This window comes from Oncorhynchus kisutch, linkage group LG6 (genome assembly GCF_002021735.2).
Source record: "Oncorhynchus kisutch isolate 150728-3 linkage group LG6, Okis_V2, whole genome shotgun sequence".
NCBI classification, from domain to species: domain Eukaryota; kingdom Metazoa; phylum Chordata; class Actinopteri; order Salmoniformes; family Salmonidae; genus Oncorhynchus; species Oncorhynchus kisutch.
This window is the reverse complement of record NC_034179.2, coordinates 76913235-76938405: the sequence shown is the minus strand read 5'-3', so window position 1 is coordinate 76938405 and position 25171 is coordinate 76913235. Positions and strand designations below refer to the sequence as shown.

Here is a 25171-nt window from a genome sequence, read left to right as displayed (position 1 = left end):
ACCCACGTCCAGTGATTCGTATATTTGCCCGTCATTCAAAGTTTTGTTGGCATTCACTGGTCAACTTTTTCAAGAAGTAACGCCTCGCTAAATGTTATGAGTTTGGTTCAGATTTGTAGTGGATTTCAACGAAGTAACTTTATCGGTAGGCTACCATTTGGACTGGAAGTTATGATATATGTAGTCTTACAATTTTAGTTTACAAGTGGACTCACTAATTCATGATGGAACTGGAGGGTGAGAAACCGAAGTACGGTAAGTTGTTAGCTTGTTTAGTTTATATAGGGTACCGTATATCTTTAACAGCGCTTTCACTGTCCTGGGATAGCTAGCCGACTAGCCCCATATAGTTTCGTTTTCATGTATGAAGAAGACTGGAGTGTGGAATGCAACATTGTATTGGTGTGTGCTGGATGCATGTAACAATTTAACTCAGCATTTGGCTATTACATATTTGATTTACCCCATTGACGTAGCCTAACTCAATCAACTTTTCTCTGTCTCCTTTTCAGAGAATAGACGAATGGAAATTGACTCTCACAATTCGAGCCATCATTTCCATGCGTAATAGTCTCTGCTTCTGTTTTGGGCGAGCCTACAGATTGCATTTGATTAGCCTATGTTGTTGTTGCCTCTCTCACATTCCCACGCCCAGGTCTCATCCCTGTGCCAAACAATGAGACTGCTGAGCAATTAGTGGTATAAGGGCCTACAATATTCCATACAATAAATGCACACTTGTATGCAAATACTGTAGCCTATCTGAAATTATCATACAATATGATTCTCAAATAGGCTGTGGGCTTTGAAGTTTCTTTCAATTCTCTAACATTTTCAGTTAATCAGTAGTAAACATGTAGTTTACGATTGTTAGGGTTAAGCTGTAGTGTCCCTACTCAGCCTTTGCATGTCCAGTTGTTTCATTCCTCAGCCTGGTATGGCACACTAGAGAACAACTCACCAGCTTTGTACTGACAGAAATTTGAACACCACCCAAATATAGATTAGTTAATAAAAAAAATGCCTCATGGTAGGTCTGAATTTGAATTTAGAGAAGATACTGTGTGTATTGTTTCAGCTATTGTCAGCAGAAACCTGCTATTCCCTGCAATATAAAGGTGTTGGTAGGTTAATGGATCCAAACAATTGTTGTTCATGTAAGGGAAATGTTTTTCCTTGAGGATATGTTCTCATAATACATTAGTTAATTTATGCTTCCTAAAACGAGCAAGAATCTCTGCTGGAGTAGACAAACCTCTGCCAAAATGATCAAGTCTGACTCCATGGTTGTAATTTGGACTTTAAATATACAGTACCAGTCAAAAGCTTGGGCACGCCTACTCATTCCAGGGTTTTTCTTTATTTAAAAAACAACAACTATTTTCTACATTGTACAGTAATAGTGAAGACATCAAACTATGAAATAACACATATGGAATCATGTTGTAACCAAAAAAGTGTTAAACAAATCAGAATATAAGATTCTTCAGAGTATGACAGCTTTGCACACTCTTGGCATTCTCTCAACCAGCTTCATGAGGTAGTCACCTGAAATGCATTTCAATTAACAGGTGTGCCTTGTTAAAAGTTCATTTATGTAATTTCTTTCCTTCTTAATGTGCTTGAGTCAATCAGTTGGGATGTGACAAGGTAGGGGTGGTATACAGAAGATAGCCCTATTTGGTAAAAGACCAAGTCCATATTATGGCAACAACAGCTCAAATAAGCAAAGAGAAATGACAGTCCATCATTACTTCAGTCAATCTGGAAAATTTCAAGGACTTTGAACGTTTCTTCAAGTGCAGTCACAAAAACCATCAAGCGCTATGATGAAACTCTCATGACGACCGACACAAGAAAGGAAGACCAGAGTTACTTCTGCTGCAGAGGATACGTTCGTTTGAGTTACCAGCCTCAGAAATTGCAGCCCAAATAAATGCTTCACAGAGTTCAAGTAACACACATCTCAACATCAACTGTTCAGAGGAGACTGCATGAATCAGGCCTTCAAGGTGAATTGCTGCAAAGAAACCACTACTGAAGGACAGCAATAAGAAGAAGAGTCTTGCTTGGGCCAAGACCGTGAAGCATGAAGGAGGTGTGATGGTGACACTGTCAGTGATTGATATAGAATTCAAGGCACACTTAACCAGCATGGCTACCACAGCATTCTGCAGTGATACACCATCCCATCTGGTTTGTGCTTAGTGGGACTATCATTCGTTTTTCAACAGGACAATGATCCAACACACCTCCAGGCTGTGTAAGGGCTATGTTACCAAGAAAGAGAGTGATGGAGTGCTGCATCAGATGACCTGGCCTCCACAATCACCCAACCTAACCCATTTGAGATAGTTTAGGATGAGTTGGATGACAGAGTGAAGGAAAAGCAGCCAACAAGTGCTCAGCTTATGTGGGAATTCCTTCAAGACTGTTGGAAAAGCATGTGAGAGAACGCCAAGAGTGTGCAAAGCTGTCATCGAAGCAAAGGGTGGCTACTTTGAAGAATCTAAACTATAAAATATATTTGCTTAACACATTTCCGTTTACTACATGATTCCATATGTGTTATTTCATAGTTTTGATGTCTTCACTATTATTCTACAATGTAGAAGATAGTAAAAATAAAGAAAAACCCTTCAATGAGTAGGTGTGTCCAATCTTTTGACTGGTACTGTATACCCCCAAAATGTGTAAGTAGTGGCACACCCAGTCATTTTGCGAGTACGCTACTGCTGCCTGCAGTTCTAACATTGTAATTATAGTTCAGCAAAGCATGGTGGAAACCAGTAGAAGAAAGAAATAATGAGATTCGCTCAAAATGTAGACTTTCTCGCAGCATCACAGACATCTGGAACCCTTTGTTGTGAGCTAAAATATTGTTTTCAGTTTCAACACTGTCCACAAGATGTAGAAACACTGACATATTTTCTAATTTTCACTGTTTGTGTTTTGGTTTTATGTGGGATTTGCAGGGCCCTGTGAACAACATGGAGGAGGGATAAGGCGAGATTTAAGGTTGACTTGTTAGCTGTCTCCCCTCTCCAGCCATATGAAAGCTGTGTTTTTCTTCTTTCCTCCACACACAGCCTTTTCCTCCCTCTGCCTGTCTTATGATGATTCATTTATTATTTAAAACCCTCTCTTTCATTATCCAATACTTTTTCCTCTCTTCCTGGCACAATAGATTTTACAACCTCAGTATAGGCTACTATTTTGTGTATAGCACTGTTTTCCTCTTCCCTCTATACAGGATTTAGGAATGTGTTATAACCGTCATACAAACAAGCAGTCAGGTCAACACCAGAGCAAGATTTTGATGGGAAGAAAAGACAGTTGAACAACAAACTGCATTGTGGGAATAGTAAGCTGTGACTTGGCAGGAAATAAAGTTGAAGACATTCTGTGAAAAGTTGTGGGGTTAAAGGCCTCTAGCACTATATTGTGACACAAATGACTCTCCCAGATTACTGTCAAATTCGGCGTAGGACTCTTAAATGAAAATAATGATGGAGATGCTGATATATTGGAATCTGACCAGTAGGAAGCATATTTAGTGATAATCAGGTATTATGTGTTTGTGTGGTTATAAATAGTGTGATGATTGGTAGACCGAGGCCCTTATTTTTTCTTCTTCATTGTTTGTTCCTTGTGCGTTTTGCAGTCGTGTGAAGTCTTTCTGCATTCCATGGAAATCTGTCAGGGTTTCACATAAGAAGGCAATGTACAAAAAACATAACTATGGGGAGTTTGACACAGGCTACCACCGTGCAGAAATGAACAGCCCTCACTTGGTTTTAGATTGTATCTGTTTTTTATGAAGAAATGGTTTTCAATATCTCCCCCAGCATTTCTCAACATTCCTTTGACCCCGACTCTCCCACGTGCTAATGTTGTAGATGGGTTCATATGGTTGTAATTGAGGTTTTCATGGTATAACAGGACTGCCTCAGAAATACAGTGGGGTTTAGGCTGTGATCTAACATAGTCATCCCCATTTCACATCATGGAGTAATTTCAGGCCAACACATATCAGGAAACCTCAATAACAGGGGAACTGACAGGATCAGACAGCCTACAGCCCTGTGCAGTCTTAGATTATGTGTAATTATAAGACATATTTAGGAGAGTGGTTTGAAACTTGATCCAGAGTCTCTCTGATCTTTATTTCAAGCTATGGCCAGGTCTAGCTACACTCTTAGAAAAAAGAGTTCCAAAAGGGTTCTTTGGCTGTCCCCGTAGGAGAACCCTTTCTGTTTCCAGGTAGAACCCTTTTTGATTCCAGGTAGAACTTTTTTTGGTTCCATGTAGAACCCTCTGTGTAAAGGGTTCTACATGGAACTCAAAAAGGTTCTGGCTGGAACCAAAAGGGTTCTTCCTAGGACCAAAAATAATTATTCAAAGGGTTCCTGTATGGGGACGGCCAAATAACCCTTTTAGGTTGTAGATAGCACCTTTCTTTCTAAGAGTGGAGCAATAGTGTAGTTTTTGCTATTCATGAACATTTACATTTGAAGTCCAGTTTTCTATTACAACAGCTGTCATCGTGTTATCACTTCCCACATTGTAGCTTTACTCAACAACTGTATTGAATAAACAGGCATCCCACTGGGCACACTCTGGTTGAATCAATGTTGTTTCCACAACATTTAAATTAAATGACGTTGAATCAACGTGGAATGGACGTTGAATTGATGTCTGTGCCCAGTGGCATGCCCCTAGGGAAGGAGAATAGTGTTCCCTGCCAGCCCCAATTATTATTGTTTAATCTGCTTGATCACAGTCTGGTCCTAACAGACTCATGTGACTTATTAACCCAACAGCAGTTACGTTTGGTTTCCATTCAGACAGCAGACAGCCTGTGTTAGATTAAGTTATTACGGAAAGTTATTAGGGTCATGGGGCCTGAGGAGAAGAGAAGTGGCAGAGATCAATTCCTGTAATAGTGATGTTGAATTATTAGGAAGCCCCGTCTATTTGTGTGGTATGCCATGCCCTTCCTCTTCCTGACTGGTAGTCATCACTGTTGGACTTGGCTGCCCTCCCACAGCCTGTCTGGTCTGTCACATCTGGATGTTTGGAAGGTGAAAAACCACTATATTCTTTGGAATTCTGCATTGTTTTGTATATTTTTGTAGCTGAATCAGAGCCATGAGTAAGGGGTACGAAAATAGAGCACTATTTTGGAAATTAGGTTCATTTAGCAGACTTTTATAGAATGTGATTGCGTTTCTTTGTCAATGTTATCAAAACATAGCCAAGTAATCTAATTGATGTTGTCTAATGGGTTGGTGCTGAGGCTCTGGCCTATCTATCTCTGCTATGAGCACAATGGAGAAAACAACAAAGACAAGACATGAATGGGCGTCTGTTTCAGTGAAGTGCAGTGCTGTCTGTTGTCCCTGAGAGAGTCTCTCACTGGAGTAAATTAGGGAGACAGACAGTAGAGGTGACACTCTCTCCTCAGGAAGATGGGCCTGTTTATCCAGAAGGCTTCAGAAAGTGGAAACTGAAGAAGAGGACATGGTTAGGACTCAGGAGCATCTTATATTCAGAGATATTCATTGTTACAGAAGAGTTTTGTTTAGGATTAAAGTCCAGAGCAGGGATGGAATTACATGGAATTGTGTCTTGGGATACTCTAAAAATAGTGGACTGGACCAACATTGATATTTGTAACATTTATGGGGGTGTCCTGGTAGCTCTGTAATTCAAACCATGATCCAAAGTGTACAGACATCTAGTCCAGACCATAAAGAGGATGCTGTTTTTGCCAGCAGAGATATTTGGAGAGAGGGCACACTTCCCTACCCTAACCACCAACAAGGCTCCATATCTAGTTTCGATATCTCTGTATGACATGCTTTTATTTTCTCAGGCGTATACAGTGCCTTCGGGCTTTTCCACATTTTGTTACATTACAGCCTTATTTTAAAATGGATTCAATTAAAAAAAGTTCTACAACAATACACACAATACCCCATGATAACAAAGTGAAAACAGGTTTGTAGAATTTTTGGCAAATTTATTAAAACTTAAAACAGAAATACCTTATTTACATAAGTATTCAGACCCTTTGCTATGATACTCAAAATTGAGCTCAGGTGCATCCTGTTTCCATTGATCATCCTTGAGATGTTTCTACAACTTGATTGGAGTCCACCTGTGGTAAATTGAATTGATTGGACATGATTTGGAAAGGCACACACCTGTCTATTTAAGGTCCCACAGTTGACAGTGCATGTCAGAGCAAAAACCAAGCCACGAGGTCGAAGGAATTGTCTGTAGAGCTCCGAGACAGGATTGTGTCAAGGCACAGATCTGGGGAAGGGTACCAAAACATTTCTGCAGCATTGAAGGTCCCCAAGAACACAGTTTCCTCCATCATTCTTAAATGGAAGAAGTTTGGAACCACCAAGACTCTTCCTAGAGCTGTCTGAATACTTATGTAAATGTGATATCAGTTTTTTGCAAACATTTTGAAAAACCTGTTTTTGCTTTGTCATTATGGGGTATTGTGTGTAGATTGATGAGGGGAAATAACATTTGAATACATTTTAGAATAAGGCTGTAACATAACAAAATGTTGAAAAAGTGAAGGGGTCTGAATACTTTCCGAATGCTCTGTATAATAGTTGACTCAGGAGAAGTGCACATTGGATGAGTGTATACTGTTTAAGTGCAGTGCTTTTCACCAGTCCCAAACAAAATACATGATTTCTGTTCTCTCAAGATATGTGCATACACACATTCAGAATGACAGTCACAATATATTCAGGCATGGTGGACAGAAAACATTTAATGGAAGGTTGACCTTATTTATGGTCGTTTTTACTGTGAGAGGAGGAGAGGGTAGGGAGGAAGGATAATATTGAGGGGAAACTCGACTCAGGAAACATTAGAACAGTTCCAAAGCAAATACCTGAAGCTCAAGAAAAACAGAAGTAAAACTGCCTTGGACCTTGTGTAGTACACTATACAATGAGCTCTCTGTCCACAAGAGAAACAGTGGTATATATATTTCTTTGTGCACATTCTTGGGAAACATCTAGGTATGGTAGTGTACTCTAATAAAGTTATTACAACAACCGATGTAGCAAATAACATTTGTCCTGATAGTGAATGTAGTGAAGTTGAGGCCATAGGCACCCCTTTAAGAAAGGATGCATAAATGGAATAAAGCTGGCAGGGCCTGACAGTACACTCCCACTCACCATGTTTCCCCAACAGAATACCATGTTGTGCTCTTGTTCCTAATGTGCTGTAGCTTTTTAAAAACCTTTCTCAAGCCATAGAGAAGTTGTAGAGAAAATGTGACACTGAAATGTGGGAATTCATGTCATACCTGTATTATGTATTCAGTGGAGATCCAACTCTTGCAGGGTGAAATATCCTCCCTGTGCATAGCCCATCGAGATGTTGAGACTGTTGCTGATTTGCTATTTTGTGCTGGTAGCTTGTAAACAGTCTGCTACTGTGCTTGTAATAATGGGGCCAGTAGGGTCTTACAGAAAATGAGGACAGAGGGAGCCTTTGCTTTCTCTCACTAACTTGTAATGAATGGAAAATTGGCCATTCCCAGAATGACATAGACTATCCCATTGGCCAAAACAAGTGACTACACTGCCTGGAAAGAGTATGGAGAGATTCCAACAGAAGCTTCTCATCAATACCCATTTTCCAAACACAGCTCATCATGGAACATAGTCCATAATCTGTCTTTATTATCGGCATACACAGCATCCCGTTGGGTTCAGATTAGAGGTCGACCGATTATGATTTTTCAATGCTGATGCTGATTATTGGAGGACCAAAAAAAGCCGATACCGATTAATCGGCCATTTAAAAAAAAAATGTATTCGTAATAATGACAATTACAACAATACTGAATCAACACTTATTTTAACTTAATATAATACATCAATACAATCAATTTAGCCTCAAATAAATAATGAAACATGTTCAATTTGGTTTAAATAATGCAAAAACAAAGTGTTGGAGAAGAAAGTAAAAGTGCAATATGTGCCATGTAAGAAAGCTAACGTTTAAGTTCCTTGCTCAGAACATGAGAACATATCAAAGATGGTGGTTCCTTTTAACATGAGTCTTCAATATTCCCAGGTAAGAAGTTTTAGGTTGTAGTTATTATAGGAATTATAGGACTATTTTTCTCTATACCATTTGTATTTCATTAACCTTTGACTATTGGATGTTCTTATAGGCACTTTAGTATTGCCAGTGTAACAGTATAGCTTCCGTCCCTCTCCTCGCTCCTGTCATGAACCGGCTCAAAGCCCGTAACAAAAGGGAGACAACGTGGAGATAAGGAGTAAAAAAAAATATATTTATTAAATAAAGTAACTAAGTATAATATACAATGGTGTGTGTGTAATCAGTCTTCAGTAGTGTGAGTGTTTTGCATGCATGAATCTGATAATGCAGGGTGTTGAAAGATGCTAACGCAAACAACCCAAAAACCACCAAGAAACACAACAAAATCTATAAAGGTGTCTGCATGGAGAGAGTCTCCTCCATGAATGGGGAAGTGGTGTATTTATCCTGGGAGACACCGGGCCCAGGTGTTTCCCATGTAGTTGACGACCCTCCCAACTCCGCCCACCGGCATCCCAATAAGGAAACAAGAACAAAGAGAGAATACGGCAGACAGAGTGGGAGGGTCGTCACACTCCTCCCTGGGCTCGAACCAGGAACACAACGACAACAGCCACCCTCGAAGCAGCGTTACCCATGCAGAGCAAGGGGAACAACCACTCCAAGTCTCAGAGCGAGTGACGTTTGAAACGCTATTAGCGCGCACCCCTCTAACTAGCTAGCCATTTCACATCGGTTACACAAGCCTAATCTCGGGAGTTGATAGGCTTGAAGTCATAAACAGCGCAATGCTTGACGCACAACGAAGAGCTGCTGGCAAAACATACGAAAGTGCTGTTTGAATGAATGCTTACAAGCCTGCTGCTGCCTACCACCACTCAGTCAGACAGCTCTATCAAATCATAGACTTAATTATAACATAATAACACACAAAAATACAAGGCTTATGTCATTAATATAACCTTCAATGTTATGTCATAATTACGTAAAATTCTGGCAAATTAGGCAGCCCAAACTGTTGCATATACACTGACTCTGCGTGCAATGAACGCAAGAGAAGTGACACAATTTCACCTGGTTAAGATTGCTTGCTAACCTGGATTTCTTTTAGCTAAATATGCAGGTTTAAAAATATATACTTCTGTGTATTGATTTTAAGAAAGGAATTGATGTTCATGGTTAGGTACACATTGGAGCAACGATACGCACCCCATCGATTATATGCAACGCAGGACATGCTAGATAAACTAGTAATATCATCAACCATGTGTAGTTAACTAGTGATTATGATTGATTTATTGTTTTTCATAAGATAAGTTTAATGCTAGCTAGCAACTTACCTTGGCTTACTGCATTCGCGTAACAGGCAGTCTCCTCGTGGAGTGCAGTGAGAGGCAGGTGGTTAGAGCGTTGGACTAGTTAACCCACCATTCCTAGGCCGTCATTGAACATAATAATGTGTTCACTGACTTGCCTAGTTAAATAAAGATTAAATAAAGGTGTAAAAAAAAAAATCTGATTGTTATGAAAACTTGAAATCGGCCCTAATTAATCGGCCATTCCGATTAACCGGTCGACCTCTAGTTCAGACAAAGGCAATCTAAATTGAATTGGTATAAATATTGCTTTTCATTGCTCACTGCTAAATGTTTTTTAATAAAAAGTAGTCTAATATCCCGCTAGCGTGCAAACCCAATGAAAGCAAAGGAAATGGCACAACAGGATGTGGTTATGGATATGTGAATATCCAGCCAAGCTGGGTGAAACCACCCAATGTAATACAGTCATGTTCCCACAAGAGGGTAGAAAACACCTATGAATATGACATGCAATGGCTCTGAGAGGACACACCTGGATACAACAAAGAGGAATAGGCGAAGCGAGAGGTTTTATTCAGCCCAAAATATGTCCATGAAAATAAGCCCACGAAGTGAGGTATTTTCGTATGGAGGTCATTGAAAGTTTTGAATTTGGTCAACAAAAAAATGTAAGGATAGACTTTATTTTGATAGTCAGTCTGTAGATGCTCTATCCAATCAAGTGTGGCCAAATGAAATTGCTAATTTGCTTATTTGATCGAATAGAAGTTTCATAATGGTTGGGTTGTTACGAAGGCATTGATAAGTGCACGCACATGGCATTTTGGCAACTTAAAAAAAAAAAACTGACTTTATATCGGCATTGTTCCTGTTCTCATAGAGATAGATCGAGGACTCATCATGGACAAGGCTCGACATTAATACTTGTCCGCTTGCCCAGGACAAGTAAAACAATTGTCGGACAAGAAGAATATAGATTTAAGTTGTCCAGATGGACAAGTAAAAAACAATCACGCAAAAATCACAATATCAAACATTAGGTTACTCCGATCAGTATTGGATCAGTGTCCTCCGGATGCAATGTGTTGCACACTGTCCTCCCAATCTCAGCAGAGCACATCTTATTTATCTGTTATTTTACCAGGTAAGTTGACTGAGAACACGTTCTCATTTGCAGCAACGACCTGGGGAATAGTTACAGGGGAGAGGAGGGGGATGAATGAGCCAATTGTAAACTGGGGATTATTAGGTGATAGTGATGGTTTGAGGGCCAGATTGGGAATTTAGCCAGGACACCAGGGTTAACACCCCTTCTCTTACAATAAGTGCCATGGGATCTTTAATGACCTCAGAGGTCAGGACACCTGTTTAATGTCCCATCTGAAAGACAGCACCCTACACAGGACAGTCTAGTGCCCTGGGATATTTTTTTAGACCAGAGGAAAGAGGGCCTCCTATTGGCCCTCCAACACCACTTCCAGCAGCATCTGGTCTCCCATCCAGGAACTGACCAGGACCAACCCTGCTTAGCTTCAGAAGCAAGCCAGCAGTGGTATGCAGGGTGGTATGCTGCTGAGCATAGGATTGTAGGCCTGCATTGACAGGCCTTTACATCTTGCAGTTGCGAGATGCGTTTTTGAAATCAAAGCAGCAGCATGTGCACATTTGTTGATATTTATTACTAGTTAGTGAGTTATTTGCACAGTTATAGCAAATTCTGGTCAGCAATGAAAGTCCTGTAAAAGTAATGGTGTGTGTATCACCTGTGTTCCAGTCGGCCATTACCAGAGGAGAGAGAGAGAGACATTTGCACAGCAGGTAAAATAATGATATACAACAGACTAACTGGATAACCAGCCAAACTACACAATATGTTTTGAATTGGCTAACTCGCTAGTTGGGCTGGGCACCGGTAGGTGTATAACACTTAAATAAATCATATCAATCATTAACTATCTAGCTTTTAGCATGTATTAGTGTCATTGTCATGTCCAATGTCCTAAAATAACTTTCCACCGGCACTCGTGTATAATCGCAAATGGCTGACATGTAGTTGATACGGGTGCACAGTTGATGAAACCAATGCTGCAAACTCTCAAGCGCTCAAAATGTCAATACTGCCCATGTAATTCTGACAAAGTTACAAGAATATTCCTAGACTAGGTTTATTGACAAGTAACTCTTATGCTGTCAAGATCTCCCCTGAACACTGAATATTTGAACCTTATAAATAGATAAACATCTTAGTTAGATACCTCACCCACCTTAGCCATTTGATCTCTGGTTCACTGAATGAGGGAATTATTTTATAAAGACATAAAAAGTATTTGGTTGTAATTGTATTGTTGCAGGGAGGCCAATCATGCTACAGGAGATTTCAGGAGCGCTATTGGGTGTGCAGGCTTTTGCTCCAGCCTTGCTTGAACACAGCACATTGCAAAAAATCAGCTGCTCAACAGGGCCTTGATAAGCTGACTCTGGTGCGTATTTTACTTTGTGGGGGTTAAGTGCCTTGCTCAAGGCCACAACGCCAGGAGATACTGTATAATACATGGGATCAGAACAGCAGCCTTCCATTGTCAATACCAGTTATAATAATACATTATTTTGTGGTTACTTGCGTAATACAAAACATTTTCAGTCATATTTTTTGGCTTTTGGGGGGGGGGGGGGGGGGGGGGGGGGGTTACAAGTGACTTGAGCTTTCGGACAATTAACAAGAATCTGTCCTACTTGGCTAAAAAAGTGAATGTCAAGCCCTGATTGATTTAGCCAATGAGGACGTCCACCATTTTAAAGTAGTCAACTGGGTGGGGATTCCTATGAGTTGGAAGCAATCAGCCAATGAAGAATAAGAAAATGTACTACCTTAAAATGGAGATGCCATTTGTCACAGATACTACAGTATAATGACACAGATACAAGGATGAGTCCTCTATCTATCTCTATGGCCAGTTGTTCACACGCTTATCTGCCCTCTCATTGGCTGGAAGGGTCCATCCTCCTGCCTGCCTTCCATATTTGAGGATATGTATTTCCATTGTTAGAGCGGCCACATGTTTATCTTGTCACTATAATAGACAATCTTAGCCTATAATGAACTTCCTAATGAGCAGCTTTGAATTGAATGCACCTTGTGAATACTCCATTCAACAGAGGTGCGCTCAGTTTGCTTTGAGCGTTTGCTACGTTGCAGAAACGGTTTGTACGTTGAACAGACTTTGAGGTACATTTGCTCCCATTTGGTGGGTGTGGCGAGTCATGCCTTGATGCAATGAGTGACGTATTTAAAGGGCAGAGGCCATGATACAGCATTCCCCAACCTGGCCGTTCAGTTGAACGTTCCAGAACATAAAAACATACTGAACGCAGCCCCGGTGTGACAATAATTTTTCAAACGTAGAAGTGACCGTTAGAAAGAAGTTTTAAAAAGGCTGTGTTTACACAGGCAGTCCAATTCTGATATTTTTTCCACTAATTGGTCTTTTGAACAACCACATCAGATTTTTCACATCAGGGCCCGGTTTCCCAAAGCATCTTAAGGCCCATCAATGGGCCCAGATCTTTTTCAGAGCTGATCTGATTCGTCAAAAGGTCAATTAGTGAAAAAATATCAGAATTGCCATTTAAGATACCTTGTTTAACTTTTAGAGCTATCAAAATATAGCTTGGTGTTAATTTGACAGTCAAAATAGCTTCAGGGCTGGAGATCTTGATTAAAGCACTCATCTATCCAGTATTATAACCAGCCCACCAGAGTCTCATCAGTCTCCAGTGCACACAACAGATTTTTGTTTTTCCCCAAACACATGCTTTTAATCACTCCTGTGTAGTTTGCTTGGGATCCACAAGGATATCCAGCAGCTCTTTCACAGAGGGGGAGGGGAGTGTCAGTGTTGTGAAAAACGAGGAATTGTCTCCACCCATTTTGCCTTGGTTGTGCTTCCACCCTTCCCTGTAGGTGAGCTACCTGACCAAACTCTGGGGAGAGAGAGAGATAGTGTGAAAGAGGTAGAGAAAGCCAGGAACAAAGGCAGAGAGTGAGAGAAACACAGACAAAAAAAGCTCTGGGTGGAGGGAAAAGGGGAAAGAGAAAGGAACAGGTGGACCAGAGATTTGAGCTAGGCAGCTGTTGGGGGGTTGGGCAGTGGGTGGACTCTGAGGAACAGGGGTGTGCTCAGAGCTGTTCTTGACAGGTCGGACAAGTTTCTCCCTACAATACCTGTCGCTCTCACTTTCTTAAACACACCAGTTGGCAGGAAAAGGAAGTGAAGCAGAAAAGGGCTGAAGAAAAAGCGGGAGAGTTTTCCGGTCATTTATAAGTTGACTACCAGAAAGGAATTTAAAGATGCCTGAGCAGCAACCCTATTACGGAAAGAATGGTAACTACTAATTGCTCCTACTTGATTTTAGTTTCATTAGAGCTTATGTGGTTTGACCTTTTTCAACCTTATGAAAAGCTGTTTGTGTCTTTATGATGGCTGGTTTGGTTGTAGCTTAAGTTCTTGAAGTGGGAGAGCTTTTCTCACTGCTTGAATGGTTTAATGAATCTGTCAGTTGGGAACTTGTTAATGGGTGGTGTAATCTGTCAGTTGGGAACTTGTTAATGGGTGGTGTAATTTGTCTCTAGAGAAGAGCGACACTGGGTGAAACTAGACCTCTAGTATCGGCATTGTGACAACATGACTGAGAATGGGTGTGGGTTAAACCTGCTGATTATACAGGTGTGTGGAGAAATGCAAGTGAACATTGTGTCAATCTTTTCTCTCCTCTATCAAATGCTGCTGCATTTTGTGTGTGTGTGTGTGTGTGTGTGTGTGTGTGTGTGTGTGTGTGTGTGTGTGTGTGTGTGTAAGGACTGGGCTGAAAAATTGGCAGGCAACATTGTTTGTTTTCAGCCCTGATAAAATATAAATGCATCAGCCACTGTTGTTTTGGGCAAATGTTTCTGCATGTTGCTCCAGCCTACACTCCCTCGGCAGGCTGTTTCCACCATGTCTTTGAAGGGCATCTCAGGCTGATTATGCCCATTTAACACTTTAACATCCAGACTCTGTATCTCTGTGCTTGTGGACCTGCTGTGTCCAGTGGATTGATGTTCTCTGGGAGCAGGCCCACTATAATGCATGCTGCAATAGCACCCTGACCACTGCTCTGCATTATTAATGGCCGCCATGCTGAACGTCATACTCTATAGTATCTAGTCTAGACCCAGTGGTTCAACCACCTTAAGACTGTGATTATTGATGTTCTGTGAAGTTGAGATTCACTATGGCTCAACTTGAGCACTTCTGACTGATCGTTATAACCATACCTTTTCTCATCTAGGCCTAAATGTAGTTGACATTAATGCCTCCTTTTGGTCATCTGAGGATTTAGAACTGGCAATGAGTGAATGTAGTTTGCTCATGACATTCATTCCCTCATTGTACAGTAACTGTAGGTAACTTTGATTTATGTGGGCTGATGGCAGATGTGGAGAGTCTGTCGTCTCTGTGCTCCTCCTCACCCTGTTGGGTATGAAAGGGAGTGGATATTGTGCACTGGTTTATAGCCTAGTTTAATTTGGGGGGTGTTAAGAAAATCAAGAAACATCAACAAGAACAGATTTTTTTTAAATACCTTTTTCATGGCATTAATCAACATTTACCTTTTAAGAAGTAATCAATACTGTTGCCCGGTCACTTTACCCCTACCGATATGTAGATCACAGGAGGCTGCTGAGGGGAGGACGTTTCATAATAATGGCTAATGGAATGACATCAAACACATGGAAACCATGTTTGATGTATTTGATACCATTCCTCTCCAGCCTGTCCTCCCTAATTAAGGTGCCACCAACCACCTGTGATGTAGATGGCTACCTCAATTACCTCGTACCCCTGCACATCAACTCTGTAGTGGTACTCCCTGTATATAACAATGTTACTTTTTACTCGTTATTGTTATTCGGTATTCACTGTGTATTATTCCTTGTGCCACCATTTTTATATTTTATCTTAACTCTGCATTGTTGGAAAAGGACCCCCAAGTAAGCATTTGACTGTTAGTGTACACCTGTTGTTTATGAAGCATGTGACAATAAAAATGTGATTCGATGAATAGGTTGTGCTCACACAGTCGCTGACCTCTGGTGACTGTGTTGTGGTACTGCAGGTTCTCATGTTGCAAGGGCTGCTTAGTCACTACAGAGGAATTTGTCGGGTTGCCAGGTGTGTCTGCCCCGAGGGAAAAGTCATCTGACCTACAGTAAAGGGAGCAGAATGTCGACGCGTGGGCAATCCACTCTGTTTACCCCATGAAATGTATAGCTAGGAGGCAGACGCCCCCACATGGAACAGTGTCAAAGTGCATCTTGGTTATGAAATGCTTTCTGACAGCCCTGCAGTGTGTACACTTTCATTTAACTTCTACACTGCAAGCCATTTACTGTCTGAAATGGTATTCCTACTGTTTGTTTCAATACTTGCATTCTTTCCATTTAGGTGAACCAAAAAAGTATGACCCCACCTTCAAAGGCCCCATCTATAACAGGTGAGAGGATTGCCAGTTCATCCACACTGTAGTGTGGACGGCACATCATTCACATCTAAAAACGATTGTTTCCATGTCTCCCGCTCTCTTTACTCTAGGGGCTGCACTGACATTGTATGCTGCATCCTCTTCATTATTTGCATACTGGGCTATGTTGCAGTGGGAATTCTTGGTAAGTAAATGTGTCCTGTAGGCACAAACAAGCTTAACTGACCACATATTAAGGACTTGGGTATACCCTGAGTCATGCCTTTAGGTATGTCTCTGAGTGCTGCTCACCTAAAGCATGTCTGTGTGTTAAAGATGTCTGGTATTTGATTGTTTATTTGTTGTTGATGGTTCCCTTCTCCCCTAGCCTGGTCCCAGGGAGACCCCAGGAAGGTGATCTACCCCACAGACAGCAGAGGACAGTTCTGTGGGCAGGCAGGCACACCTCTGGAGTAAGTTCTGCCCTCACCATTCATGCACAGTGGAATACATAACAGACAATCACAAACACTCATGTGTTGATTGTCTCCATCATTCCCTCCCTGGGCATTCACTTTCTTTAACCTGCTCCTGTTCTCTGAACAACTGGTTGTGTTTGTATTGTAGGACGAAGCCCCTGCTGTTCTACTTCAACATCATGAAGTGTGCCAGTCCCATGGTGCTGCTGGAGTTCCAGTGCCCAACCACACAGGTGACCTGAACCTTTGTTTTCAGTTGATACGTTCTTGAACGCCATGTTATTTATGTATGCCTATGCACTTGTATTATCTTGGCTCATGGTAACATTTCTTTTGCCATCAGATGTGTGTGGAGAAATGCCCTGATAAGTTCATGACGCTCCTGAAGGCCTACGCCAATAAAGAGGATTTTAAGTATTATAAGAACTTCTGCAAGGAGGGTCTAGAGGGGCTGGTGAGTAGCATGTGAAGAGGATTCTGAGATGGGTGGCGTAGTAGTTTTCCAAAATCAACATGGATGACAATGTCAATAAAATGTCAAGAATGTGACAGTGTTTTGTTCTACAACAATAGTGTGCCCAGTGGCAATTTAGTGTGAGCAATTCAAACTTTGAATATACATTGCCGCACCAATGGTTGAGATACTAAGTGCTGATTGTTCATGTGTGTTTTAGACTGTAACACAGATCCTGAGTTCTGGCCTGTGTCCTGCCATGCTGACGCCAAGTAAACCCTGTAAGTACGTCTCTAGTCTATTTTGCTCCCCTAGCCTGTCTACCTGCCCCTTTTCTGTTCCTCTGAGTCAAACTCCCCAACCCTCCATCTGGCCAGCCCATCCTCCCCACTTCTGGAATTTGAAAAAAGTGAAAGACATTGTTTTACTGCTCTCCCCCATTGTCCTGTGTCTTCTCCTTCACCCCCCTTCCTCTTCCTCCAGTCACCCGTAGGTGCTTCCCTGCCCTGGGCCAGAAGAAGGGAGGGGAGATCACCGTGGGAAATAACTCTAAGTTTGATGACGGGGAGGGGAACATTAGAGATGCCAAAGATCTGGTGGCGGGGGTCAAGTGAGTCCATAGAATTTGCATGATGATTTCCTGTGATGGGTGCTAGGGCTACATCTACAATCAGCATTGGTCACTGTATTTTCTTCTATAGGAATGCCACAGTGGTCATTGAAGCTCGACAAGTGGCCATGAAGATCTTTGAGGATTACACCCAGTCCTGGTACTGGATCCTAATGTAAGTCAGCATCTTCCCTTTGACACTATTGTGCAGTAATGCATTCACACTGAATTCCAAAGCACTTGATCAGCAAAGAGTCAGTTATGTAGCCACTATCGTCTGTTTTTGTGTCGGGGTTCAGAGGGTTGGTGATTGCCATGCTCATCAGTCTCCTCTTCATCGTCCTCCTGCGCTTCCTTGCCGGGATCATGGTTTGGGTCATGATCGTCATGGTGATTCTGGTCATTGGATACGGTAAAGACCAGTTCAACAGAAGTCCCATTTTTCTGTCTCTGAACGCTCTAATCAACAAAGCCATCTCGTGTCCCTTTCCCATCTCTCTATTGAAATGCTGTACTTCCCTCTTGTGGCCATGCTCTGTATCGCACCACAGGCATCTTCCACTGCTCCATGGAGTATGTTAGCCTGAAGTCAGAGGCAGGCTCTAATGTCACTCTAAAGGACCTGGGCTTCCAGACAGACTTCTCTGTGTACCTGCATATCAGACAGACCTGGCTGGCCTTCAGTAAGTCCCCACTAACCTCCTCTCAACCTTACAGCTAGTGTGGCTCAGGAGGTATACACCTGGGCCAATACATTAGAGTTCTACTGTATATCATGAAGCAGGATCAATGTTAGCCAGGTAACTTTTATAAACCCTTAGATATAATGCATTGCGGTGTTATTGCAAGCATAAACTGATACTAAGGACTACTAGGATTCCTGTATAAATGGCCGTGACTGAATTCTCCATTTGTTTTTATGCCTTTTCTCTCTCCCGTTCTCTTTAGTTATTATTCTGGCCATTGTGGAGGTCGTCATCATTTTGCTGCTCATCTTCCTCAGGAATAGAATCCTCATCGCTATCGCTCTCATCAAAGAAGCCAGCAGGTCAGGAAACGGGAGTGTTCTCTGCACTTACAGCCTTTTCTAATGGGATTGGATGGGAAATGGATCATTGAATGCTAGATCATTGTGGTTTAAATGGGGGCGTAATACATAGATGGTGGATAAGACCTTTCTAGTGCTAAACTGTGATGTTTTGTTTACAGGGCCATTGGGTATGTGATGTCAGCCCTGTTTTACCCCTTGTTCACCTTTGCCCTCCTATCCATTGTCATCGCCTACTGGGCCGTGACCGCTGTGTATCCTTCATGTTTGGAATAAAAATTACTCATAGGCTTGAGTAACTCAACATTCTCTTCTGAACGATTGTATTTGCTGGGATTTGTAGTTATCTGGGTCATATTCTAGTCCTTGACAGCCTCTGGCCAGGTTCCTGTCCACCTCCAATCAGCCCATCTATAAGGTGTTCAATGAGACGGCCTGCGATCACTCCAGGAAAATCTGCGAGCCAGCTGTGAGTCCTGCTTTTCCGTTAGCCCATGCAATATGTCACCATCTAACAGCCTGATCTTAATTGGAGAGACATTGAACCATCGATCACCTCCATGATAAAAGTGTATACAATGGATAAAATGTCAACTGTTGATTCTTCTCTACCTGTCTCCTCCAGAACTTCAGCACCTCCAGTATGAAGGCGGAGTGCCCAGACTCCAAGTGTCTGTTTGCCTTCTACGGTGGAGAGACTGTCTACCACAAGTACCTGATTGGCCTGCAGTTCTACAACGTCTTCCTGTTCTTCTGGTGTGCCAACTTTGTGACAGCGCTGGGTCAGATGACCCTGGCTGGGGCCTTTGCCTCCTACTACTGGGCCTTGGTCAAGCCTGACGACATGCCTGCCTTCCCCATCTTCTCATCCCTTGGCAGATCACTCAGGTGTGTGTGACTGTTTACGTTCCTGTTCCTAACCAAGTTGGGTGTTCAGATATGTACATGATGCTCTGTTGCATATGTGGATATCTTGGCGCCATTTAATAAGGTTGGTTAGTGACATCTCCTCACTCCCCTGCTCAGGTATCACACAGGTTCCCTGGCGTTTGGCTCGCTCATCCTCTCCATCATCCAGATCATCAGGGTTCTGCTGGAGTACATCGACCACAAGCTACAAGGTGAGCCATAGATCCTGTATTAGCAGTACTACGGTATGTTGATATTAACACAGCTGTCACTGTTATACCCTCATCATACTTTACACTAGCTGTGTATGAATGTTGGGTTTTTTAGTACTTGTGTTGGCTCTGATTTGGTTCTGCCCTACTGTCTGTTATTCTCCCCTAAAGGAACGCAAAATAAGTGCACAAAGTTCCTACTGTGCTGTCTCAAGTGCTGCTTCTGGTGCCTGGAGAAATTCATCAAGTTCATCAACAGAAATGCCTACATTATGGTTTGTGTACTACCTGTTTGTGTGCACCTGCTATGCCCCCCAGTTAAATGCATGTCATATTGGATATCATTAATTTCAGAGGAGCTTTGTCATCAGGATCATCTGTCAATGTTAACTGTGGGAGAACATTTGGTTTATGCTTGATTATGAATTTGAGTCTGCTACCTCTAGGTGGCGATATATGGCAAGAACTTCTGCACGTCTGCCAAAGATGCCTTCTTCCTCCTTATGAGGAACATGATCAGGTGAGTGAGTGTGCTGTCTCTTAATGTTTGTGTTGACTTAATGAACTTTATAAAATGGACTATGATCCATCACAACGTATCACTGTTTGACCTTGCAGGGTAGCTGTCCTGGACAAGGTGACAGACTTCCTCTTGTTCCTGGGCAAACTCCTCATTGTGGGGCTTGTGGGTAAGTGAGGCTGTTTCTACAGGAAACATGATGAACAATAACACGCTCTCAGTACGGCCAGTCTTCTAATGATTGTATTTAGTTTTATTACGTTTCATTGTTGACAACCAGTTGTGCTATTGGAAGAGAACTCTTCCGTCCTGTTTCCCAGGAATCTTTGCGTTCTTCTTCTTCTCTGGGAGGGTGAAGGCCTTTGAGAACACAGCGCCCAACCTCCACTACTACTGGGTTCCCATCCTGGTGAGTAGCATAGCCATGCTCCGGGTCTGGTGGGTTATGTACAAAGACATGTAGTTTAACCTATGATTTAAATGTAGTGTAACCTACGGTGTTATGTATTGTAATGGTTGGACTGTGTTTCTCTCCTCAGACAGTGGTGGTTGGTTCCTACCTTATTGCCCACGGCTTCTTCAGTGTGTACGCCATGTGTGTGGACACACTCTTCCTCTGCTTCTGTGAGTAACAGTAGAACCATCCCCCTCTTGTTTTACGCATGGTCTTTCCCCCACAAACACAAGGTACCAGTGGTGAGAAGGTAAAGGATTATGGTGTATACAGTATACTCAGGAAATGGCTGCCTCGTGTTGGCAACTCTTTTACATCTCAAAGCTTTACTAAATGGCATGTTTTGAAGTAAAGATGTCCCAATGTGTCTAGAGTTCATGTTGTCCTGAAACGGTGACCTCCTCTCCCTTTCTTCATGACCTCTTTCACTGCTAATGGTGTTGGGCTGCCACTAATGATGAATTGCATGATGATATTCTGGTGTTCTTCATAATGCTTTATTGCTAAGTTATTGATCCTAACCCAGCTATCTAGGACTAGTGTTAACTTGCTGGTTGCAGACAATGGGGAAGTTTAGGTGTTGATCTATTAATTTAAAATGCGAATGGGTGCTTTTGCTGGGAATTTTGACAGACTTTCTCTTTCTCTCCCTTCTCAATTTATATTGTTTTCCTCCATCTCCCTTACTAATGCCACCCTTCACCTTCATAATCCTGTTTTCCAATCAACCATCCCTTGACCCCATTTAACACACACACACACACACATAGGTGAAGACCTGGAGAGAAATGATGGCTCTCTGGCAAGACCGTATTACATGTCAGCTTCGCTCCATGACATTCTGTCGGAGAACAAGGCTGTGGAGGAGACCGAGGAGCCAACCCAGTCCTCGCCACATCAGCCAGATGACCAACACGTCCAGCTGAAACAATAGCAGCCTCCGATGCAGGGGAAAGACCAGGACGTTTAGGAGTAGTCATAGCAAAGACACTGTGGACGAGATCTCCACCTGCAGATCTGTCTTGTAGAAATGGGCATGCTACTGTTCATGATTGGTAGATTGACATCAAGGCCTGAATTTGGACAAGTCAACTGCTTGACCAGTGTCTTTCCTTCTCCCTATAGAAACGTGTGTGTGTGTATCTATATATATATTTGTGCTCTTAATGGTTGGAGTTGGCAAATGATAGTTGTTTAATTAATTTGTAAAAAAGACACTGACCCATAAACAATGCTAGGAATTCCACTGATGTTTTAGTGAACATGTTGCAGTTCTGACATTGTTGCTAGAAGGAAAACACTGTCAGCCATAGGAAACAATGTGCCTAAATGACTAACTATCCATTTTGGTCTGATGTATTGAACCTCCTACAGATATCACATTTGTTTACAGTTAAAGCATTCAAAAGATCTCTGCAATGCTTCCATCATTAGTATTACTGTTATCAGTGCATTATTAAAATGTGATCTTTTCAATGATCTATAAAAGCCATATGTAGTTTTGTATATACTGAAATGTATTTCTTAGTTCTGCTTGTGAGGGAAGCGACTCCATTTTTTGTTCTGTGACGCAATGCAATCAGATCCCTCATTGCCTTGAAATATTTGCCTGTCAGCAAGGTCTGTTTGATGCACTGCCCTGGAGACTCCTAGGATCTATGAGCATTAACTGAATGCAGTTTCTCTTTTCTCTCTTTCTTGTGCTATTGTGCATGTTGGTAGTATGTCTGCTAGTGATTAAAGCTGCCAGTCTTTCTGTTATTTGTCTTTCTCCTCATTCTCTTTCTGCATTGTGTTGATGGGGAACAAGCTAAGGTAACAAACTTCCTTTTGGGTTTGACTAGGCAAGCTTTACCAATTCTGTCAGAAGTAGGGCAATTATATGTTTTGTAGGATGACATGTTAAATGACTTAAAGCACTTCTGTTTAACTTGGCGTAACCTTGAAGCTTTGCTAATCCATCACAAGTTGGTTCTGATCTGGCCCCTGCTTGGAAATGTAACAATGTTCAAGTTTCTCCTTTTGAAATAATGTTCATATTTGTCTCATGATGTTTTCCTTGATTCTTCAGTGGAGGACCTGGAGAGGAATGATGGCAGTGCGGAGAGACCCTACCTGATGTCTGACCGCCTCCTCAAAGTCCTGAATAAGAAGAACAAGCCTGAACCAGCAGAGTAGAGCTCTCCCATGTGGTGTGGAGAAGGGCAAAAGCTCTGGTGTGTACAGGTGTGTAATTGTATATAGTGGAGTATGCTTTAAAGACTGGGTTGGCCAAGGACCTCATGCTGTCACTCATCCAGTACCTATGTGGCAATCTGTTGTCATAAGTCCAAACAATCGCTGCCATCCTCTGTGGTCGAGTGAGGCGTGTAAATCCTAAATGGAATTTTAATGCTGCATCCAGAGTGCTTCTTACAAGGATGCCCCCCCCCCCCCCCCCCCCCCCCCCATTTTCATTCAGTTATTTGGTTTGGATGAAATCATAGTTGTCTGTTTAAGTATATTTTGATGACCTCCTGTTCAAAAACCAGCAACCAAATGTGGTTCTTATTGAATATAGCTGTATGCTACTGTAATCAGACCAGCTGTACACCAGTGTGTTATGAGCATGCTTTGTTATGAATATTACTTGGAGTGTGTTACATGAAGGTGAGCACAGAACTGATCTATTTAGTAAAGTATTTTATACATTTACATAAAGCTGCACTTTTGTATGTAACCTATGCAATTAGTTTAAGACATGCAGTACTAAGACATACTTGTTTGAAATTGTGTAACTACTTTATATTTGTTGCAATACTTTCTCTGCTTTGTCATTACCAAAGCCATTAATACAGTACTGTAGCCCCTTTTTAACCCGCTGTTAAACGTCAATATTTTGCTCTGTTATAATTGCCAGGGAATGAGTGGTAAAGAAATGTATTAAGATGGTGTGAGGCTGAAAGCAGGGGAAAATATGGGTTGTGTATGTGGATCTGTTTAAGTGCCTGTGGAGTTCTGAAACTAAAATAAAAGTTGTTTTTGTACATTTAGTCGTGTGTGTGTGACTGCCTGCCAGGGCAGATGACCATTTAAAACAGTTTAACTTTTTGGGGCGGCAGGGTAGCCTAGTGGTTAGAGCGTTGGACTAGTAACCAAAAGGTTGCAAGTTCAAATCCCCGAGCTGACATGGTACAAATCTGTCGATCTGCCCCTGAACAGGCAGTTAACCACTAGGCCGTCATTGAAAATAAGAATTTGCTCTTAACTGACTTGCCTAGTAAAATAAAGTTAATTTTTAAACTGACTAACTGTGGATCCTCACGGCTATCTGAATGGCGTAATTAAGCATCTATAAACAGAATTAACTGTTCTACCGACAGACAATTATACAGTTGAAGTCGGAAGTTTACATACACCTTAGCCAAATACATTTAAACTCAGTTTTTCACAATTCCTGACATTTAATCATAGTAAAAATTCCCTGTCTTATGTCTGTTAGATTCACCACTTTATTTTAAGAATGTGAAATGGCAGAATAAGAGTGATTTATTTCAGCTTTTATTTCTTTCATCACATTCCCAGTGGGTCAGAAGCTTACATACACTCAATTAGTATTTGGTAGCGTTGCCTTTAAATTGTTTAACTTGGGTCAAATGTTTAGGGTAGCCTTCCACAAGCTTCCCACTAAGTTGGGTGAATTTTGTCCCATTCCTCCTGACAGAGCTGGTGTAACTGAGTCAGGTTTGTAGGCCTCCTTGCTCGCACACACTTTTTCAGTTCTGCCCACAAATTTTCTATAGGATTGAGGTCAGGGCTTTGTAATGGCCACTCCAATACCTTGACTTTGTTGTCCTTAAGCCATTTTGCCACAACTTTGGAAGTATGCTTGGGGTCATTGTCCATTTGGAAGACCCATTTACGACCAAGCTTAAAGACTGACGTCTTGAGATGTTGCTTCAATATATCCACATAATTTTACCTGCCTCATGATGCCATCTATTTTGTGAAGCGCACCAGTCGCTCCTGCAGCAAAGCACCCCCACAACATGATGCTGTCACCCCGTGCTTCACGGTTGGGATGGTGTTCTTCGGCTTGCAAGCCTCCCTTTTCCCTCCAAACATAACGATGGCCAAACAGTTCTATTTTTGTTTCATCAGACCAGAGGACATTAATCCAAAAAGTACGATCTTTGTCACCATATGCAGTTGCAAACTGTCGTCTGGCTTTTTTATGGCGGTTTTAGAGCAGTGGTGTCTTCCTTGCTGAGCGGCCTTTCAGATTATGTCGATATGGGACTCGTTTTACTGTGGATATAGATTATTTTGTACCTTTTTCCTCCAGCATCTTCACAAGGTCCTTTGCTGTTGTTCTGGGATTGATTTGCACTTTTCGCAGCAAAGTATGTTAATCTCTAGGAGACAGAACGCGTCCACTTCCTGAGCGGTTTGACGGCTGTGTGGTCCCATGGTGTTTATATTTGTGTACTATTGTGTGTACATATGAATGTGGTACCTTCAGGCGTTTGGAAATTGCTCCCAAGAATGGGCCAGACTTGCGGTCTACAATTTCT

The 25171-nt window shown here is 41.9% G+C and overlaps 1 protein-coding gene across 4 annotated transcripts; it reads left to right on the top strand.

Moving 5' to 3' along the window:
• The first annotated feature begins 81 nt into the window (after positions 1–81).
• Positions 82–23650, top strand: LOC109893433 (choline transporter-like protein 2). Of its 4 annotated transcripts, none has more exons than XM_020486659.2 (22): positions 82–255; positions 15917–15965; positions 16064–16137; positions 16321–16405; positions 16560–16644; positions 16755–16865; positions 17086–17146; positions 17349–17475; positions 17567–17650; positions 17775–17887; positions 18027–18158; positions 18424–18523; positions 18685–18777; positions 18908–18992; positions 19149–19411; positions 19550–19644; positions 19816–19919; positions 20091–20164; positions 20263–20333; positions 20485–20573; positions 20704–20788; positions 22690–23644. In XM_020486659.2, exons 1-22 carry the CDS (start codon positions 222–224, stop codon positions 22794–22796), a joined length of 2121 nt encoding a protein of 706 aa, XP_020342248.2. In that variant the 5' UTR covers positions 82–221; the 3' UTR covers positions 22797–23644. The 4 variants fall into 4 exon arrangements, with proteins under 4 accessions (XP_020342248.2, XP_020342246.2, XP_020342247.2 ...); XM_020486657.2 differs by lacking the exon at positions 22690–23644 and adding an exon at positions 21389–22379; XM_020486658.2 differs by lacking the exon at positions 82–255 and adding an exon at positions 13272–13813 and having other exon boundaries at positions 21389–23650.
• Positions 23651–25171: the final 1521 nt, after the last annotated feature.